Source organism: Cetorhinus maximus, chromosome 9 (genome assembly GCF_964194155.1).
Source record: "Cetorhinus maximus chromosome 9, sCetMax3.hap1.1, whole genome shotgun sequence".
Lineage (NCBI taxonomy): Eukaryota > Metazoa > Chordata > Chondrichthyes > Lamniformes > Cetorhinidae > Cetorhinus > Cetorhinus maximus.
In genome coordinates this window covers 53134028-53154361 of record NC_135887.1, presented here as the reverse complement: position 1 = coordinate 53154361, position 20334 = coordinate 53134028, and the positions used below count along the sequence as shown (strand labels likewise).

The following is a 20334-nucleotide window of genomic DNA, read 5'->3' as shown; positions in this document are numbered from 1 at the left end:
TTAAAACTGAACTCAACTGCGCGGGTTGCTAAGTTCATAAGTTCAATGAATACAGATTCAGACAATGGCTGCTTGTCTCGATCACCATTGGCTAGCGATGTGATGCCAATGTCTATTGCTTCCTTGAGCGGTACATTGGTGAATGGGCTAGCAATGTTGAAGGTGCACATGAACATGGCATTGCTATGGATATGCAAGTCCTGTATGGCCTTCACAAAGGTGAAGGAATCCTTCACTGTGTTTGTGGAAAACCTCCTCAGAACTGGTTATAACAATTTGCTCAACCATTTGGCCAATTCATGTTGTGCAGAACCAGTCATAGATAAGATAGGGTGTAAAGGGACAGCACTTTTGTGTGTCTTGGGCAGCCCATACATACATGGGGACAAATGTTATCACATACACCACCCAGCAGCTCATTGCTCTAACACAAGTCCAACAAATGTTTGGTTTGGTTTGGTATTCTTGCGATTCCGTTCTGATGAGTGCAAGACAGAAAACTTCAACAGCCTGTCTCTTCTCTCAGCACTCGTCTCTGATATATTATCTGTTTTGACCTTTCTAGATGAGCTAAGGTAAACTAAGTACAAACATGAGCTTAACATATGTAGGATTGTAGCTACAGTAACATTCAAAGCAAAATCCACGAAATAGAGCAACTTACAGATCACCTGTCTGGCATTAAATTATAGCTGAGAGCTGAGACTGAACTTTCTCCAATTGAACATCTGAATTTCTGAAGCTATTGTTTATGACTCGAACCTCAAAGAGTCTGCACCCTTGTCATCAACTCCCTGACTGCCCACTCGTCTGGAGCAGCCTACATAACGTTAGCATTCTGTTTGACCCAGCACTGAGCTTGAGAACCTCATATCCTCTAATCATCATCAAGACCACTCATTTCCTGTCTTCCATTATCACCTAACTCTGCCTCCACCTTGCACCCATTTCCTGGAACCCTTAGCCATGTCATCTTCACTCCTAGACTTGATATGTTCAGTACCTACTGTGCAGGCTCCTGACCTCCTCTAACCATGAGCTCCCAATTGCTCCAAACCCACATTCTGTGTTGCATTGAATCCATCACCCATCACCTTCATCATTAGAGAGCAACATGGACACTGCATCGCCCAACAGATTGAACCTAAAATTTTTATCGTTGACTACAAAGTTGTGCATAGCCTTGCTTCAGTCTGTCTCCGTAACTTCTCCAAAATCCTTTCTCTACCATGTCATCCAGTGTCTGACTGGCCTGTGTGTCTCGTTTTCCTCTAATTCATCTTTGCTGCAGAACTTTCTTTGGAACGCCAACACAATGGGTGAGATTTTAACTCACTCAAAACCTAAAGGCTTCACACAAAGCTATAAGCAGGCTTATTTATATCTTCCTCTCTATGTGCCATCCCAACTTCAAAAGCACATCAGTGCAAAAGATAAGGCTGAAGCATTTGTTACAATCTTTAGCCAGAAGTGCCGAGTGGATGGTCTATCTCGGCCTCCTCTGGAGGTCCCCAGCATCACAGGTACCAGTCTTCAGCAAATTTGATTCACTCCATGTGATGTCAAGAAATGGCTGAAGGCACCGGATAGTGCAAAGGCTATGGGCCCTGACAATATTCCGGCAATAGTACTGAAGACTTGTGCTCCAGAACCTGCCACGTCCCTAGCCAAGCTGTTCCAGTACAGCTACAACACTGGCATCTACCCGGCTATGTGGAAAATTGCCCAGGTATGTCCTGTACACAAAAAGCAGGACAAATCCAACCCGGCCAATTACCGCCCAATCAGTCTACTCTCGATCATCAGTAAAGTGATGGAAGGGATCATCAACAGTGCTATCAAGCAGCACTTGCTCAGCAATAACCTGCTCACTGACGGCCAGTCTGGGTTCCACCAGGGCCACTCAGCTCCTGATCTCATTACAGCCTTGGTTCAAACATGGACAAAAGAGCTAAACTCTAGAGGTGAGGTGAGAGTGACTGCCCTTGACATCAAGTCTGCATTTGACTGAGTGTGGCATCAAGGAGTCCTAGCAAAACTGGAGTCAATGGAAATCGGGGGACAAACTCTCCATTGGTTGAAGTCACACCTAGCACAAAGGAAGATGGTTGTGGTTGTTGGAGGTCAGTCATCTCAGCTCCAGGACATCATTGCAGGAGTTCCTCAGGGTAGTGTTCTCAGCCCAACCATCTTCAGCTGCTTCATCAATGACCTTCCTTCCATCATAAGATCAGAAGTGGGAATGTTCGCTGATGATTGCACAATGTTCAGCACCATTCGCGACTCCTCAGATACTGAAGCAGTCCATATCCAAATGCAGCAAGACCTGGACAATATCCAGGCTTGGGCTGACAAGTGGCAAGTAACATTCATGCCACACAAGTGCCAGATAATGACCATCTCCAACAAGAGAGAATCTAACCATCGCCCCATGACATTCAATGGCATTACCATCATTGTATCCCCCACTATCAACATCCTGGGGGTTACCTTTGACCAGTAACTGAACTGAACTAGCCATATAAATACTATGGCTACAAGAGCAGGTCAAAGGCTAGGAATCGTGCGACGAGTAACTCACCTCCTGACTGCTCAAAGCCTGTCCACCATCTACAAGGCACAAGTCAGAAGTGTGATGGAATACTCCCCATTTGCCTGGATGAGTGAAGCTCAACACTCAAGAAGCCTGACACCATCCAGGGCAAAGCAGCCCACTTGATTGGCATCACGTTCACAAACATTCACTCCTTCCACCACCGACGCACAGTAGCAGCAGTGTGTACTATCTACAAGATGCACTGCAGGAATTCACCAAAGCTCCTTCAACGGCACCTTCCAAACCCACGACCACTACCATCTAGCAGGACAAGGGCAGCAAATAGATGGGAATACCACCACCTGGAAGTTCCCCTCCAAATCACTCACCATCCTGACTTGGAAATATATCACCGTTCCATCACTGTCGCTGGGTCAAAATCCTGGACCTCCCTTCCTAACAGCATTGAGTGTGTACCTACACCACATGGACTGCAGCAGTTCAAGAAGGCAGCTCACCACTATCTTCTCAAGGGAAACTAGGGATGGGCAATAAATGCTGGCCCAGCCAGCGAAGCCCACATCCCATGAATGAATAAAGAAAGCCTCCACAAGATCCTTACCTTCAGCCAACCTTAAGGGTACACAAAGCTTTACAGTACATTCCTTTCCATTTCTATGCTTTGATGTAATGGTTTCACTCTGTATTAATCCCTAAAAGACCACTAATGTAAGGAGAGAGGAGCTGGGGACCTCACTCAACCAACAGTACCCACTTGATCAGGGCCCAGCACATCATGTGCAGAGGTACATCCAGTCTCACCAGGTGCACCTCCCTGACACCTGTGGAAACTGAGACCCACCTGAGGCATTCAGGCTAGGATGATAGCCTGAACTGTCCAAATTGAGGGGGAGATGTTCCATTTAATCCTACTCTTTGTTGCCTGTCAATGAACCAATCATCAATCCATAAAAATATATTACCCCTCAATCCCAAGTGTCTTAATTTTGTGTAATAACCTCTTGTGGGACACCTTATTAAATGCTTTGTGAAGATCCAAATACACTTTATCCCCTGTTTCCCCCTTACCATTATATTAGTTTCTCCTCTTCCACCAGGCACCATGTCCTATTGAGGGCTTAGGTGATCATGGACTTCCATTGCATTGGTCCATGATTATGCTTGGCAAAGTACTGCAGTGGTTTGCCGTTGCCTTCTGCAGTACTGCCTGCTATCAGCCGTATTTTTTAAAAACTCTTCAATGGGCGTCGCTGGCTAGGCCAGCATTTTCATTGCCCCATCAATGACCTTTTCCATTACTTTACTGATGATGGAGAGTTGACTGATGGGCCGGTAATTGGCCGGGTTGGATTTGTCCTGCTTTTGGACATACCTGAGCAGTTTTCCACATAGCCAGGCAGATGCCAGTGTTGTAGCTGTACTGGAACAGCTTGGCTAGGGGCGTGGCAAGTTCTGGAGCACATGTCTTAGATACTATTGCAGGAATATTGTTAGGGCCCATAGCTGTTGCAGTATCCAATGCCTTCAGCCGTTTCTTGATATCACGTGGAGTGATCGAATTGGCTGAAGACTGGTATCTGAGATGCTGGGGACCTCTGGAGGAGGCCGAGATGGATCATTCACTTAGCACTTCTGGCTGAAGATGGTTGCAAATGTTTCAGCAAGGATTCGGTATTGCCAGGATTTACAGGCTGATAATCAACCTGTTTGGCCATGAATTGCTCGCACCTTCCTGAAATGGGAATTGATCCCGGAGCTTCTGGCCCCGAGGTAGCAACGCTGCCCACTGCCCCACAAGACCGTCACCCTTCCAGTTACAACATCAAAGACTCTAATAGATTTGTCAAATTGTAATTAGATAGTTAAGAATGGAGCCAGGTGAGAGCAGTCCCATCCAGCTGGACGACAGTGGGGAGGTGTTGGAGGAGGATGGTGTGGTCAACCAAGTCAAAGGTGCAGACAGATCGAGAAGGATGAGGAGGGAAAGTTTACCTTTGTCATAGTTACAGAGGCAGTCATGTGTGACTTTGATAAGAGTCGTTTCGGTATTATAGCAGGGGTGGAAAACTGATTGGAGGAATTCAGACATGGAGTTTGCTGCAGCAAAGAGCTGCGACAGAAACAATGGGTTGAATGGCCTCCTTTTACAGCTGAAACATCTAAATTATTACAAAGACCCATTCACACTGAATGAGAGCAGCGGGCAGGGTGTTTATTTTTAGAATCCTAGCACCCATGGGCTGCCTGAGTTCTTGAATTTTGAGTGGGCCTCAAAATAGGCGGGGACATTAGCTGAATATTTAAATCAGGTCCTCCACCAGGGGCCAGACACCCAGTGGGCAGAGCGTGAATTTCACAAACCCTGCTCAGTGGTACCATTCAGAGAGATGCCAAATTGGGGGTCCTGGAAGAGGCTGGGGCAAAAATCTTAGTGGCAGCACTTGTGCGTCCAGGGGGAATCACTAATATTCCCCCCTTCCCCGTTTATTAACTGCTGGTAGGATACCCTAGAAATTCAAATGTGTCCTGATGGTTCAGGCCTCTCACTAGTGCCATTGCTCCGCATGTCCCCGCCTGCTATGAACTGTAACTGAAAATAGGCCCCATCAGTGCTAGATTCTGGAATAAATGGGATATCAGAATAATGTTATTTTATCTTTCCGATTCCTGTAGTACACTACCAGAAGATCATCCACAGAGATATCAAACCTTCAAACCTGCTCCTGGGGGATGATGGGCATATTAAAATCGCTGACTTTGGAGTCAGCGACCAGTTTGAAGGGAATGACGCCTTGCTGTCCAGTACAGCTGGGACTCCGGCATTCATGGCACCAGAGACACTCTCCGATACCAGGAAGAGCTTCCATGGGAAGGTAGGAAGACAATGGCTTGTGCCTTATTCCTCCACCACCGAATGTGAGCAAGTTTCTGAATCAAGAGATCCTAACCGGGGTCTTCCACTCCTTCAATCGCACCCTCAATTTTTCACTCATGTGGTCACCCATCACCACTCTCTCTCTGACCATTGTGATTTGGCAACACTTGTATTTTAAAATTCATTCTTTTGTGTTCAAAATCCCAAAGTAGCTTTGACTCTACCACTATCTGCAATCTCCTTCAGCCCTACTGTCCTCCAGGAAAACTGCGTTCTTCCAGCTCCGGCCTCATGTGCCTTCCCAACTTCCTTTGCTAACCCTCTTCCCCCCACCCTCGCCCATTAGCAGCCATGCCCACAGCTGCCTGGACCCTAAACTCTGGAATCCCCTCCACAAACCTCTCCCCTAACCCTTTTCCTTTAAGATGCTGCTTAGAACATCCTGGTTTTTAACTAAACCTTTGCCACCTGTCCTAATATTTCCTTGAGCCCCTCCCTGGAAGAAGCTTTCCCCCAATTCATTTACTCAGACTCCCAACAACAAGCCTTTAGGACTCTATCCACCACAACATTTCTGCAGCTACTGATTTACTCAACCGCACTGTCACCTCCACCTTTGATGTTCTAGTCCCAAATAAAACCATCTGATCAGCTGCCTCTCCCACGTCCTCCCCTTTCAGTAGCCCACTGACCAAACTTCCTTCAATGCTCTCTGCTGCCTGACCCCTGAACTCACAAATTTCTCTAGTTTCTCTCCTATCTCGCCTCATGCACCCCCTGAGTTCATCCTGTCCATGAGACCCACCTCCTGCTCTCTCGATCCTATTCCCACCAAACTGCTCATCACCCAACATCCCCCCGCACTGGTCCCCATGTTAGCCAATATTTTAAACGGTTCTCTCTGTTAAGGTGTCGTCTCCCTGCTTTAAATCTGCCATCATCACCCTTCTCTTTAAAAATTGACCCTTGGCCTCTCCATCCTTGCAAATTGCCGTTCCATCTCCAACCTCCCTTTCCTCTCCAAAGTCGTTGAATGTGGTGCCACCTCCCAAATCCTTCCCTATCTTTCCCAGAACTCCATATTTGAGTCAGTCCAGTCAGGCTTCTGCCCCTGCCATAGTACCAAAACAGCCCTTACCAAATTCACAAATGACATCCTTTGTGACTGTGACAAGGGTAAACTTTCTCGTCTCGTGCTTCTCGACCTGTCTACAGCCTTTGACTTGGTTGACCACACCATCCTCCAACACCTCCCCATTGTCGTCCAGCTGGGTGGGACTGTTCTCACCTGGCTCCATTCTCATCTATTTAATTGTAGCCAGAGAATCACCTGCAATGGCTTCTCTTCCTGCTCCCACATCGTTACCTCTGGTGTTACCCAAAGATCTATACTTGGCCTTCATATTTCTTATCTACATGCACTAGTTTTTACATATACGCTAATGAGACCGAGCTCTACCTCAGCAGCACATCTCTCGACTCCATTCTCTAACTACTGACTCCATCCCCCTCCCTGGCAATATTCTGAGATTAAGCTGGTCGGTTTGCAATTTTGATGTCATATTTGATCTTGAGATGAGCTTCTGACCTCATATTTGTGCCACTCTACTCATCTGCTGCTGAAACCCTCATCCATGCCTTCGTTACCTCTAGACTCGACTATTCCAATGCTCTCCTGGCTGCTCTCCCATATTGTACCCTCTGTAAACCTGAGGCCATCAAAACTCTGCTGCCCGTGTCTTAACTCACACCAAGTCCCATTCCTCCATCACCCCTCTGCTCACTGACTGTGCTCCCGGTCTAGCAATATCTTAATTTTAAAATTTTCACCCTTGATTTCAAATCTCTGTATGACCTCGCCCCTCCCCATCCTTGTAATCTCCTCCAACCACACAGCCTATCTGCACTCCTCTCATTTTGACCTCTTGAACTTTCCCAATTTTAATCAATCCAACATTGGAGACTGTGGAGGTGGGGTTGATGCAGCGCGGGGGAGGGGGTGGTGCAGCGCAGGGGAGGGGGGTCATGCGGCATGGGGGAGGGGGTGGTGCAGCGCAGGGGAGGGGGGTCATGCGGTATGGGGGAGGGGCTGGTGTGGGGTGGGGGTGATGCAGCATGGGGGAGGGACTGATGCAGCGTGGGGGAGGGGGTGATACGGTGTGGGGGAGGGGCTGGCGCAGCGTGGGGGAGGGGCTGATGCAGCGCAAGGAGGGGGTGGCGCAGCATGGGGGAGGGGGTGATGCAGCATGGGGGAGGGGGTGATGCAGCATGGGGGAGGGGGTGATGCAGCATGGGGGAGGGGCTGATGCAGCATGGGGGAGGGGGTGATGCAGCGCGGGGGAGGGGCTGGCGCAGCGCAGGGGAGGGGTTGGTGCAGCACGGGGGAGGGGTTGGTGCAGCGTGGGGGAGGGGCTGATGCAGCGTGGGGGAGGGGCTGATGCAGCATGGGGGAGGGGCTGATGCAGCATGGGGGAGGGGGTGATGCAGCGCGGGGGAGGGGCTGGCGCAGCGCAGGGGAGGGGTTGGTGCGGCACAGGGAGGGGGTGGTGCGGCGCAGGGGAGGGGCTGATCCCGCGCGGGGCAGGGGGTGGTGCGGTGCAGGGGAGGGGCTGATCCCGCGCGGGGCAGGGGGTGGTGCGGCACAGGGAGGGGGTGGTGCGGTGCAGGGGAGGGGCTGATCCCGCGCGGGGCTGTACAAGGCAAAATTTCAAACTTTGCAGGTGGCATGAAACTTGGAAATATTGTGAACTGTGAAAAGGACAGTGATAGACTTCAAGAGGATGTGGACAGGCTGGTGGAATGGGCTGACATGTTTCAGATATATTTTAACATGCGGAAGTGCAAAGGTGCACTTTGGTATCGGAAGAATGAGGAGAGACAACATAAATTAAAGGGTACAATTCTAAAGTGGGTGCTGGAGCAGAGAGACCAGGGTGTATGTGTGCATAAATCATTGAAGGTGGCAGGACAGGCTGAAAAAGTGGGTCCAAAGGTATCTGGAAATCTGGGCTTTATTGAGGCATAGAGTACAAAAGCAAAGGAGTTATAGTGAACCTTTGTAAAACACTGCTTCAGCTTCAACTGGAGTATTGTGTCCAGTGCTAGGCACCGCACTTTAGGAAGGCTGTGCAGGCTTTAGAGAGAGTGCAGAGAAGATTTCTGAGAATGGCTCCAGGGATGAGGAACTGCCATTATGAAGATGGATTGGAGAAACTGGGGCCATTCTTCTTGAAGACAATTGAGAGGAGATTTGGTAGACGTGTTCAAAATCATTTGGGGTCCGGGTAGAGTAGATAGGGAAAAACTGTTCCCATTGGTGGAAGGATTGAGAACCAACGGGCACAGATTTAAGCTGATTGGCAAAAGGCCCAATGGTGATATGAGGTGAAACTTTTCTGACACAGCAAACAGTTGGCACTGTCCGAGACTGTGGTGGAGGCAGGGTCAATTGTGATTTTCAAAAGGAAAAAGCACCTGAAGGGAAAAGATATACAGGACTCCAGGAAAAGGGATGGGGAGTGGGACTACTCTTTCATAGAGTCAGCACAGAAGTGAAGGATCAAATGGCATCCTTCTTTTCTGTAACTATTCCATGATTCTGTGTGTTTCTGTTTCATTTTCCTGCATCTAATTCTGGTTTCTTTATGGATGAGTAGATCAGATATTGAAGTGTGGTGTGTGTTGGGCTGAGGGTGTGTGTTGCAGAGATTGGGTGGGCTGATGCCGCAGAGGGATTAGTACAACAGGATAGCTACTTTGAAATCAGGGTCGAAATTTTTATTAACATTATCAATGTTATTTTTCAGGCTTTGGATGTCTGGGCCATTGGTGTGACCTTGTACTGCCTGGTCTTTGGCAAGGTATTTAAATAGCTCTCGTATTGTGACAGGACTCAGGTTATTTGTAATACTGCTGAGAGGCTCTGGAAGTTAGGCTCAAGCTGACACACATAAAGGCCATTAAATAGCATTAAACCTTAATCATTTTGTTTGTGTGAATTCTACTCTTAACACTGGTCAGGATAACACCTCGCACAGCAGCAGCAGTTATTATACCCTTCTAAGCTTCCATTTTATTGAGGGCTCTGCTCTAACTGCAAAGACAAAAGAGAAAACATCAACTGCCTGATTTGCTGTGACTTTTTCCAGCAGTGCATCTTGCTTTGCATCTGCTTTCCCTTTCATTGTGTTTTACTGCACCTTGTACCAAGCAGCGAATACCCCTCTACCTAGAGGAGCCTTCTAGGAACTGTGTGGAGGACAGCAGTGCCCCCAGGTGTCAGTCCCACCCTGGCAGGCAACACTCCCACTCAATGCCTCGCCTGACAGCCCAGCCAATGTCATGTGGAGAATCACTGGCAGTTCATGTGCTATTACTATGTGGAGCAATCAATTCAAACATCAATGCCAATATTGTAAATTGCTCCAATAGAAGCTTGGTTAGACCCCACCTGGAGTACCATGTGCAGTTTTGGTCCCCATATCTTAGGAAGGATATTATTGCCATAGAGGGAATGCAGCAAAGTTCACCAGATTTGTTTCCAGGATGGTGGGACAGTCCTATGAAGAGAGATTGAGGAAACTGGGTCTGTATTCTCTAGAGTTTCGAAGAATGAAAGGCGATCTCATTAAAACCTACAAAATACTTAAAGGGATAGACAGGGTAGATGTAGGTAAGATGTTTCCCCTGGTTGGGAGTCTAGAACCAGGGGGGCAATTTCAAAATAAGGAGGAAGCCACTTAGGACCAAGATGGGGAGAATTTTTTTCACTCAGAGTGTTGTGAACCTATGGAATTCTCTACCCCAGAGGGCTGTGGAAGCTCAGTCATTGAGTATATTTATAGCAGAGATTGACAGATTGCTAAATGTTAATGAGATAAAGGAATATGGGAATAGTGTGGGGAAAAAGCATTGAAGTGGGTGATCAGCCATGATGAATGGCAAAGCAGGATAGATGGGCTGAATGGCCTACTCCTGCTCTTATGTTCCTACGGTCCTAACGAGCCAACATGTAAAATAACCTGATAGGGTGAGGTGAGGTGGGGTAGGAGGGGGTACATAAATACCAATTTACACCAGTTAGGTTGAATGGCCTGTTTCTCTGTTAATTCTGTGTCAATCAAATTACAGAAGAGTAGTTTAATTGGAGCATGAGATAACTGCAAGAGAACACATTTTGTACTTTTACAGTGTCCGTTTATGGATGACTACATTCTGGCACTTCATGCCAAGATAAAGAACTGGCCTGTGGAGTTCCCAGAAAAGTAAGTAAAGATGGTAAACTGTTCAAACTATTTGATGTCACAGGAGCAGTTACTGGTGAAAGGGAAAGGATCTGCCGTTCAATTTATCTTATCTTTCCGATTGGACGACTCTTTTCTGCACCTATGATCAGGAACATTTTTGGGGGATTTTTGAGCCCAAATACATCTGGAGTATCCATACTCAGCACCTGACAACATTGCCACCAATTAAATGGGTCACAGTGACCAGGCTGGAAGTTGAAACAATTATTTGCTTTCTTGCATATAGTCCAAAGATCAATAATTTAATACTTTGATCCATTGGTTCTGCCAACATTGTTTAGAAAGTTGAGAGTTCAGAGGGAGTGCTGCATTGTTGGAGGTGCCATCTTTCAGAAGCCCAATTTGCCCCTTAAGTGGAGATTCCATGACACAATTCAAAAGAGAGCAGGGGAGCTCTTGGCCAACATTTATCCCTCAACCTGTATCACCAAAAGCCAATTACCAATAACCAATTTATCTCGTTCTTTGTCAAATTATGCTGTGGACAAATTGCCTGCCATGTTCACCCACATTGATAGCACATCAAGGTTACTTCATTGGCTGTAAAGCAATTTGGAATGTCCTTGGGATGTTAAAGGTGCTATAAAAATGCACATTCAAACACAGGGCCCCACTGTCACTTGTCAACTTGTTCCTGGGGTTTATAATGTGGCCTGAACACACTCTGTGAAGTGCTGCCTTGTAATTCTCCCTCAGAAATCCATTATTATCAATGTTTTCTGCTCCCTTATGACTGGGTTGAACATGTCATATGGTGTTACATGTAGCGGCCTGATCAGTTGGAGTATCATAAACTGCCCCATCATGCACTTAGAAACAAAAATAGCACAAGATCTTTTATTCCAGAAATAATTTTCAAATCAAAAATTATTGAGTTCAAAGTGAGGTTATCGCTTTAGATCTGAGAAAAGCAAATCAGAGAATTTTCTTACTGGTGACATATAAGGAGCAATGAAGGATCAAAGGGATTTAAGCTCGGACATAAGTGAACTAAACCATCAAAATTAACTATTGAAATGTTGGATTTTATTTCAAAGGAAGTGGAATTCAAAGGTGAGGAAATGATGTTTTAGTTGTAGAAAGCCTTAGTCCGATCTGGAGTACTGCATTCCATTTGGATATTGAACCTCAGGAAGGATATATCGGCCTTGGAAAGGGTACATAGCAGATTCACCAGCATTGTACCAGAGCTTAAAGGGATAAATTTTGAGGACAGGTTGAATAAATGTGACTTATATTCCCTTGCATTTAGGAGGTTTAGGGGTGATCTAATCAAGGTATTTAAAATAATTCAGTCGAGTAGTGCGAGTCATGAAATCTCCCTCCTCGCCGTGCCCGCCTCAGGAAAAACTCGCGGGATCTTTGCTCTGGAGGGTCAGGTGTAGGATGGAGTCATGCCCACCACTCCAGGATACAGATTGGAGGCGGCCACAGGGGCTGTCGAGTGCAAAGGCAGGCTGATTAAAAGGCCCGCCTCGGTTCTCTAGGACTTTGTTCCTGTTGTTTTGTTGAATATTAGTCCCTCTAGCCCTCACTCCTCACCCCATCACCTACTTCCTATTCCCCATCCATGCCAACTCATGTCAACCAATGCACCCCATCTGCTCCCAATGGTCCCTTGTAGCTCCCATGTCAAATTGATGCCAATTCATGCCAACCCTCGTGATCCCTTATAGCCCCATGTCAACTTAATGCCAATCTACCCACTTTTACACCTCCAAGCGTGTATCCACATTGGTAGGCTTCGTGAGCCGTGCTGAGCTGAAATAAAATAAAAGTCTAAATATCTATTACAGGTTTTAGTATAGTTAAAAAAAAACACATTCACGAAAGCCTATTCATAACATTTAAATCCCCTCAAGTGCGTAATCACTTATAAAAACAAAGAAACTTGCATTTATAACCCCACATCAAAGAAAACTGATCCTTTAATAACCTCTTTGAGCTGTCAACCATACCATGAACTTAAGATTCCCCTACTGAGATAATAGTAGGTTGTGGAAAACAGCCAAGCATAAATAATGACATAATGATAACCCTTGGGGTAATGTCAACAAACAGCTATTGTAACTGTTAGAACAGATTTTTTTTCAATTCTCACAGACACAGGCAGCTTATTTTTTTTTTAAATTTTGAAGTGCTGGGGATATAAATAACTTCACAGCTTGACAGTTCTATGAAGCTTATCCACCCTTCAAGGGCATTTATGACAACTCTAAAATTTCATGACACCCACGTTGCACGCTAAGGCCTTTGCTATAGTGAAAATGGGGTCTGTTTGAACTCACCACTGAGCCCCACCCCCTTCTGCGAAAATCTGGGCCAAAGGAACCATTTCCGCTGTGGAAGAACCTAGAGCAATGGGACATAATTTTAAAATTAGGTCTCTGTCATTCAGGAGTGAAATCAGGAGGAATTTTTTCAAACAAAGGGAAGTGGAAATCTGTAAAATTCCTTCCCAAATGTCTGGACTCTGGGGGTCAACTGAAATTTTAAAAACTGAGAAAGGTGGATTTTTGTTGGGTAAGAGTATCAAACAATATAGAGCTAAGGTGGTAAAAGGAGTTAAGGTACAAATCATCTGTGATCTAACTGAATAATGGAATGGTCTACTCATGTTCATAAGTTCCTATATATACTGCCATCTCTGTCTATTGTTAACATGTATTCAAAATCCATCTTTCCCAGACCAGAAATCAGTGAAGAACTAAAGCACTTACTTCTCCAGATGTTGGATAAAAATCCTGACACAAGGATTACAATTCCCCAGATAAAGGTATGAAATATTAACACAACTTTAAAAACTTAGCACCCTGTATTGTTTCAGTTGGAGCCACCAATGAATGTGCTTCATATTCTTTGACAATATTTTACATCTGTAATATTAGCATTAATAATTAGATAGTAAAAAAGTTTATTGGTTCATTTCAGGTGGGATACACAAATGAAAATTATCAGATCATTTATTTTAAACAAAACCGATCTGAGTTTTAATAATTTCAGTGGAAGCTTGTTGATAAGAAGTGATCAAGGTCAGATTATTAATACAGTAACTACAAACCACCCATTGCCAATCCTTTCAAACCTCCTGGAGAACATAATTAATTCAATTTTCTCACAATGCTTCAACCATATCAGTTAAGCACTAGTCGTCAAATGGCTTCAGAGCAGATTGTTGTCCTTTGATATCCTCAGTAGATAATGTTCACTGTCACTATCTGGGTTGTAATCCTTGTTTCAATGAGATAAAAACTGAGCAGGTTTGACATTGGTTAGAGATCTGCTCTAAGAACATAAGAAGTAGGAGCAGGAGAAGACCATACGTTTCCGCCATTCAATACAAACATGGCTAATCTTTGGCTTCAACTCCACTTCCCTTCCCACTCCCCATAATTCCTTGATTCCCCAAGTGACCAAAAATCTGTCTATCCCAGCCTTAAATGTATTCAGTGATGGAGCATCCAGCACCCTCTGGGGTAGAGAATTCTAAAGGTTCACAACCCTTTGAGTGAAGAGATTTCTCCTCATTTCAGTACCAAAGGATCAGCCCCTTATCCTGAGATTCTTCCTCTTTGTTCTAAATTCCCAGCCAAGGGAAACAACCTTTCAGTATCTACCCTGTCAAGGCCTTTCAGAATCTCGAATGTTTCAATGAGCTCACCTGTCATTCTTCTAAACTCCGGAGAATGCAGACCCAATTTACTCAGCCCTGCATCTTAGGACAGCCTAGAATCTTGTCCTAGAAGGACAAGGGCAGCAGATGCACAGGAACACCACCATCTGCAAGTTTCCATCCAAGCCACACACCATCCTGACTTGGACATATATCGCTGTTCCTTCATTGTCGCTGGGTCAAAATCCTGGAATTCCCTCCCTAACGGCACTGTGAGTGTACCTACACCACATGGACTGCAGCAGTTCAAGAAGGCAGCTCACCACCACCTTCACAAAGGGCAATTGGGGATGGGCAATAAATGCTGGCCTAGCCAGCGACGTCCACATCCAGTGAACAAATAAAAAAACCCTTCTCACCCAAGAGGGAATCCAGTGAACCTAGTAAATCTAGTGAACCTTTGCTGTACTATCCCTAATGCAAGTACATCCTTCTTTACATATGGAGATCACAACTGCACACAGATTCCATGTTTGATCTCACAATAGCCCTGTACAATTGTAGCAAGACTTCTTTATTCTTGTGCTCCAATCCCCTTGCATTAAAGGCCAGCATGCTATTTGCCTTCTTAATTGTGTGCTGTACCTGCATGCTAACTTCCTGTGTTCCTTGTACAAGTATATCCAAGTCTCTTTAAACATCAACACTTAAAAGTTTCACACCTTTAAGAAAATGTTCCACTTTTCTATTCTTATGACCAAAGCGAATATCCTCACATTTCCCCACATTATACTCCATCTGCCACCTTGTTAGCCACTCACTTATCCTGTCTGTATCTCTTTGCAGCCTCTTTGTATCCTCCTCACAGCTTATATTCCGACCTAGCTTTGTATCATCAACAAACTTAAATACACTATTCTGTGTCTTTAAGTCTAAGTCATTAATAGAGATTGTAAATAACTGAGGCTGTTGACAACTATCCTTACTGATCCTTGTGGCACTCGACTAGTTACAGCCTGTTAACTTGAAAATGACCCACTTATCCCTACTCTCTGCTTCCTGTCCACTAACCAGCTCTCTATCCATGCTAATATATCACCCCCAATTCCATGAGCCCTTATCTTGTGTGTTAGCCTTTTGTGTGGCACCTTATCGAATGTCTTTTAGAAATCCAAGTATAATACATCTACTGGTTCCCCATTGTCTACCCTACTAGTAACATCCTCAGAAAACTCAAATAAATTTGTCAAACAGGATTTCCCTTTCATAAAACCATGTTCACTTGTTCTAATAATACTATGCTTTTCTAAGTGCATTGTTAAGACTTGCTTAACAATAGATTCCAACACTTTCCCGATGACTGATGTCAGGCTAACTGGCCTGTAGTTCCCTGTTTTCTCTTTCCCTCCTTTCTTAAACAGTAGTGTTATATTTTCAATCTGCTGGGACCATTCCAGGATCTAGGGAATATTGGAAAATCATAGCCAGCGCACACACTATCTCTGCAGCTATCTCTTTAGAAATGTAGGCCATCAGGTCCTGGGGATTGGTTGGATTTTAGTCCCTTAAGTTTCTCCACTACTTTTTCTTTGTTGACATTAATTACCTTAATTTCCTCACTCTTATCAGCCCATGGTTACCCTCTATTTCTGACATGTAACTTGTGTCTTCTACTGTGAAGATGGACACAAAATATTTGTTCAATGCCTCTCCCATTTTCTTATTCCCCATTATTATTTCTCCTGTCTCTGCTTCTAAGGGACCAATATTTATTTTAGCTACTCTCTTCCTTTTTATATATTTGTAAAAGGTCTTACAATCTGTTTTTATATTCCTGGCTAGTTTACTCTCATATTCTATTTTTTTCTTCCATCATCTTTTTGGTGCCATTTGCTGCTTTCTAAAATACTCCCAATCCTCTGACTTATTACTATTCTTTGCAACATTATAAGCCACTTCTTTTAATCTAATACTATCCTTAACCTCCTTAGCAAGCCACAAATGGATCTTTCTCGCTGTGATTTTGTTTTTCAGTAGAATATATTTTTGTTGAACATTTTGAATTGTTTCTTTAAATGTTTCCCACTGTTTAACATCATAAATTGTAGCCTATTTACCCAATCAACCTTAGCCAGCTGTCCCCTAATACCATGTAATTGGCTTTGTTTAAGTTTAAGATTCTTGATTGTAATTGGAGTGTGTCATTTTTAAACTTAATATGGAATTCAATTGTCTTATGATCACTATTTCCCAGTGGATCTTTTACTATGACATTACTAATTAACCCTGCCTCATTGCACAATACTAGATCTAAAATAGCTTTATCCGGCATTGGTTCCACAACATATTGCTCCAGGAAATCATCACAACAAAATGAAAAATAGAAAATGCTGGAAATACTCAGCAGGTCAGACAGCATCTGTGGAGGGAGAAACAAAGTCAACATTTCAGGTCATGACCTTCCTTAAGAACAGTCATTGACCTGAAATGTTGGCTGGGATTTTCCGGCCCTGTCACGGGCGGGACCCAGCCAGAAGCCCATTGACTTGCGGAGGAAGATCGCGGCGGTGGGCGGGTGTGGAAAATCCTGCCGGTTATCTCTGTTTTTGGCTCTGCAGATGCTTCCAAACCTCCTGAGTACTTCCAGCATTTTCTGTTTTGATTTAAAATTGCCCCTGCAGTGTTTGGTTGAATGCAACATATGTTTGGCCATTTCAGGTAATCTTCATCAAAGACGGTTCTATTTGAAACATGAAGCTTAGTTACACTGGGCAACATTCAGGTTTAAATTGCTGAAAGATTTTCATGACCAGAAATTGGTTTTTGAAGAACTACATGTTTATCTGCTAATCTGTGGTTATTGTACAGCTGCATCCGTGGGTGACAAAGAATGGGACTGACCCTCTTCCACTGGAGGGGGATCATTACAGTATGGTGGAAGTCACCGAAGAGGAGGTGATGAACTCTGTCAAGTTAATCTCCAGCCTCTCGACTGTGGTAAGAAAACCTTCCACTTTTAATATAAAGACAAGGAAAGATTAATGATCTCTCTAGGAGCAAGATGTCAGTGTATCTTACCTCATCCTTACAGTTTATACTTATTAACAGAAAGGTTTCAAATTTCTGTTGCTCTGGCCTTTGACGTCGAATTGTTTACGGATGTATTGTGAATATCTATGCAATGGACCGATGGAAAGTAAATGGAGCTGGGGCTGGCTTGTTGCAGTACCAGCTTCTCCTGGCCAATTCTCCTCTGCCATCCCATTCAAGATGGAGCGGAGAGCATGAGAAAACGAGACCCATCCCACCAGTTAGGCCCCTACTGCTGCCTTTCCACCCTGTCCTGGGGTTCCCTCCCTTCACCATCACCAGGACAGCCGCCGGTGGCACCTCCACTGACCACTGCACTCCTGTGGTGGCTAGGGTGGTGGGGACCAGTTCCCCGGCATCTAACTCAGTTACCTGCACTTCTCAAGGTCACCATGTGGAAGGTAGCAGTGGTCACCTGGAAACTGTGGTACTGGCCCTGAGGTCGCCCAACAGACTCCGAGGATCTTACCAAACTCCTTTCCTTCCAATACGGATCCCAGTTACATTCCAGCCTCAGTCTCTGCTGGTCTTCCCAATCTTCAGGACTCCTCTATGATCAGGACCTTGGGCACCGACGAACTTCCTCTTGGCAGCAGGAGTTCTGCCAGAGGCCCAACTGAACATGTTAGTTAACCCCTGACCCAGAGAAATGAGCTGGAGTTGGGGTGGAGTTGGAAGAGTGGGCAGGAGTTCCACCTTGCTGGAACCCCACTCTGGAGAGAGGAATCCAGCCTCTGCAGCGCCCATACATTGCAAAATATATCTCAGGACAGGTAGGTTCTAGGCTTAGAAACCTGATTCTAAGCAAATCCCTCCTCCCGCTGGCCCTGACAGGAATGGGACAGCTTCAGGTTGGATGCCTGTTTCACACGCAGCCCAGTTTTACAATCCGTTGACTTCCATGAGGTATAAACTCAGGCAGGATATAAAACAGGCGTCCAAACCTGAACCCTTCCAGTCCCTGACCAGCCAGTTCAGTTATAAATGGGGCTCACGTGTGCGTTAAACTATTTCCAACCCATGATTACCAGCGTCAATTCTCTGAGAATGGGAATAATATTTAAAATACAGAATTAAATCATATTTTGGGCTTTTCACAAGTTTGCTCCTTCTAGTTTGGTTTTGTGAGATTTTGCGCAGTCCTCATTTGGAACAGTAACCCAGTGCTGTGGCTTGGATGAGGAGGCAGGTAAACCATGGCCAGAATTTTACCTTTAGCGTGTGAGCGCGCGCCCGACATGCTGGAACATAATATGAAACACGATGACATCAGGCGTGCGTCCCGACGTCACCGCACACTCCCACGATATTTCATTCGCTGCCCGTCCGCCGATAATTGAAAGGCCTAATTAGGTCCATTACGGACCTAATTAACTTGAACTTTATGCTGCCCGTCCAACCTAATGATTGGCAGGCGGGTGAAACGGCAAGCGGCCTTTACATTTTTTAGGAAACCTCATCCACGAGCGGGATGGGGTTTCCTAAAGCTAATATTAATTAAATAAAACCTTTATTTTGAAAATAAAAACATACCCCATCTCATGTGACACAGTTACATGATGCAACATGTTTCATTCAATTATTACTGTCTTTATTAATTCTTTTAAAAATCCTTTCAATCTCCCTGAAGCGGCTCCATGCCTCAGGGAGATTGAAGCACGTATGTGCGAACTACGCGCTAGACCTGACTCTCCCTGCTCCCCCCACCCGCACAGACAGCGCTCAGCGATACCGCTCCAATCCACGCAGGGCGGGCCTTAATTGGCCCACCTGCGTAAAATGGCGGCGCGGAGCTGATCCTGGGTGGCGGTCGGCTTCCCGACCACTCCCGCCGAGCCCGCCCGACGCGGGAAAAATTCAGGCCCATGTTTCCAGACACTCCGGCAGTGTCAGCGTCCACCAGGGGCTGAATTTTACAGGCCCAGTCAAACACGTTTTCTGTGGGACGGGCAGCCTCCACCTTCTTCCCGGCTGCCCCGGCCCAGTCCCACTAATACAGGGGGTGGGTAAGGCACCCACTAGGCCACCTGTCCTTTGGCCAATTGAGGCCCTTAACTGCCCAATTAAGGGCCTCAACCTGCCTCCACTGCCATAAAACACAGGGCAGTGCCAGGCGGGCAAAAGTGAAAAGGCTGTTTTTTTGAAAAGGTAGGAAGGGGAGGGAGTACATCAATTGGTTGGGGGGGATGCCCTTGGGTTGATTGGGAGCGCCCTCAAGATGTCCTGCCCCTTTTGTTCCTCCCCGTCTGGCCTTCAAAACCTGTCCCCCACCCCCTTGCCCCCCTCCCTACGGTGCCCAGTCCATTCCCGCCCTAAAACCCCGGGACCTACCTCACTCCAGACACCATCGATGATCTCTGCGGGCCCTGCTTGCAGTCCCAGCAGCCCCTGCTACTGAGTTCTGGTGCTGCAGGGACCACTAGACCTTGCGGCCAATCAGATTGGCTGGCAGCTCTTGAAGGTGGAACTTCCTCCCACTGAAGGGTGGACGTCCGCCCCTCAACCTGTATAAGATGCCGTCCCACCACCCCCGCCATCATGTTGTCGTTGCGGGCCAGGCTTTTTAAAAGTCGGCCCATTCGAGACCACCGCCAACTCCCTGCAAAATCCAGCCCCAGGAGATGTCTGAGGTTTTCCCTCTCTTCCTGCTCATCCCCTGTGCTCTCATAGCACCAGTGAGCTGAGCCTAGTCACCCATCATTGGCAGTAACTGCAGCTACGTACCCAGGGTGTCTCAGTCCATACTGCGACATTAGAATGTAAAGCTGCCTACAGACCACTCGCCCCCACCCATTTACTGGCTTTATGGTTAAAAACTCTAGACATCAAAAGTTCTCACCTCTCCCGGTAAACCCCTGCTGGGAGTTGGCCTTAAAGTCCTCCTCCAGGCCTG

The 20334-nt window shown here is 45.9% G+C and overlaps 1 protein-coding gene across 5 annotated transcripts in view; it reads left to right on the top strand.

Moving 5' to 3' along the window:
* The window catches only part of camkk1a (calcium/calmodulin-dependent protein kinase kinase 1, alpha a), a 218979-nt gene that overhangs the window by 178397 nt on the left and 20248 nt on the right, over positions 1 to 20334 (top strand). For all 5 annotated transcript variants that reach the window (XM_078548728.1, XM_078548729.1, XM_078548730.1 and 2 more), the window contains 5 exons: positions 5231 to 5430; positions 9239 to 9292; positions 10623 to 10696; positions 13427 to 13514; positions 17220 to 17348. In XM_078548728.1, coding sequence (XP_078404854.1) covers positions 5231 to 5430; positions 9239 to 9292; positions 10623 to 10696; positions 13427 to 13514; positions 17220 to 17348 — 545 coding nt within the window. The remainder of the gene's footprint in view (positions 1 to 5230; positions 5431 to 9238; positions 9293 to 10622; positions 10697 to 13426; positions 13515 to 17219; positions 17349 to 20334) is intronic.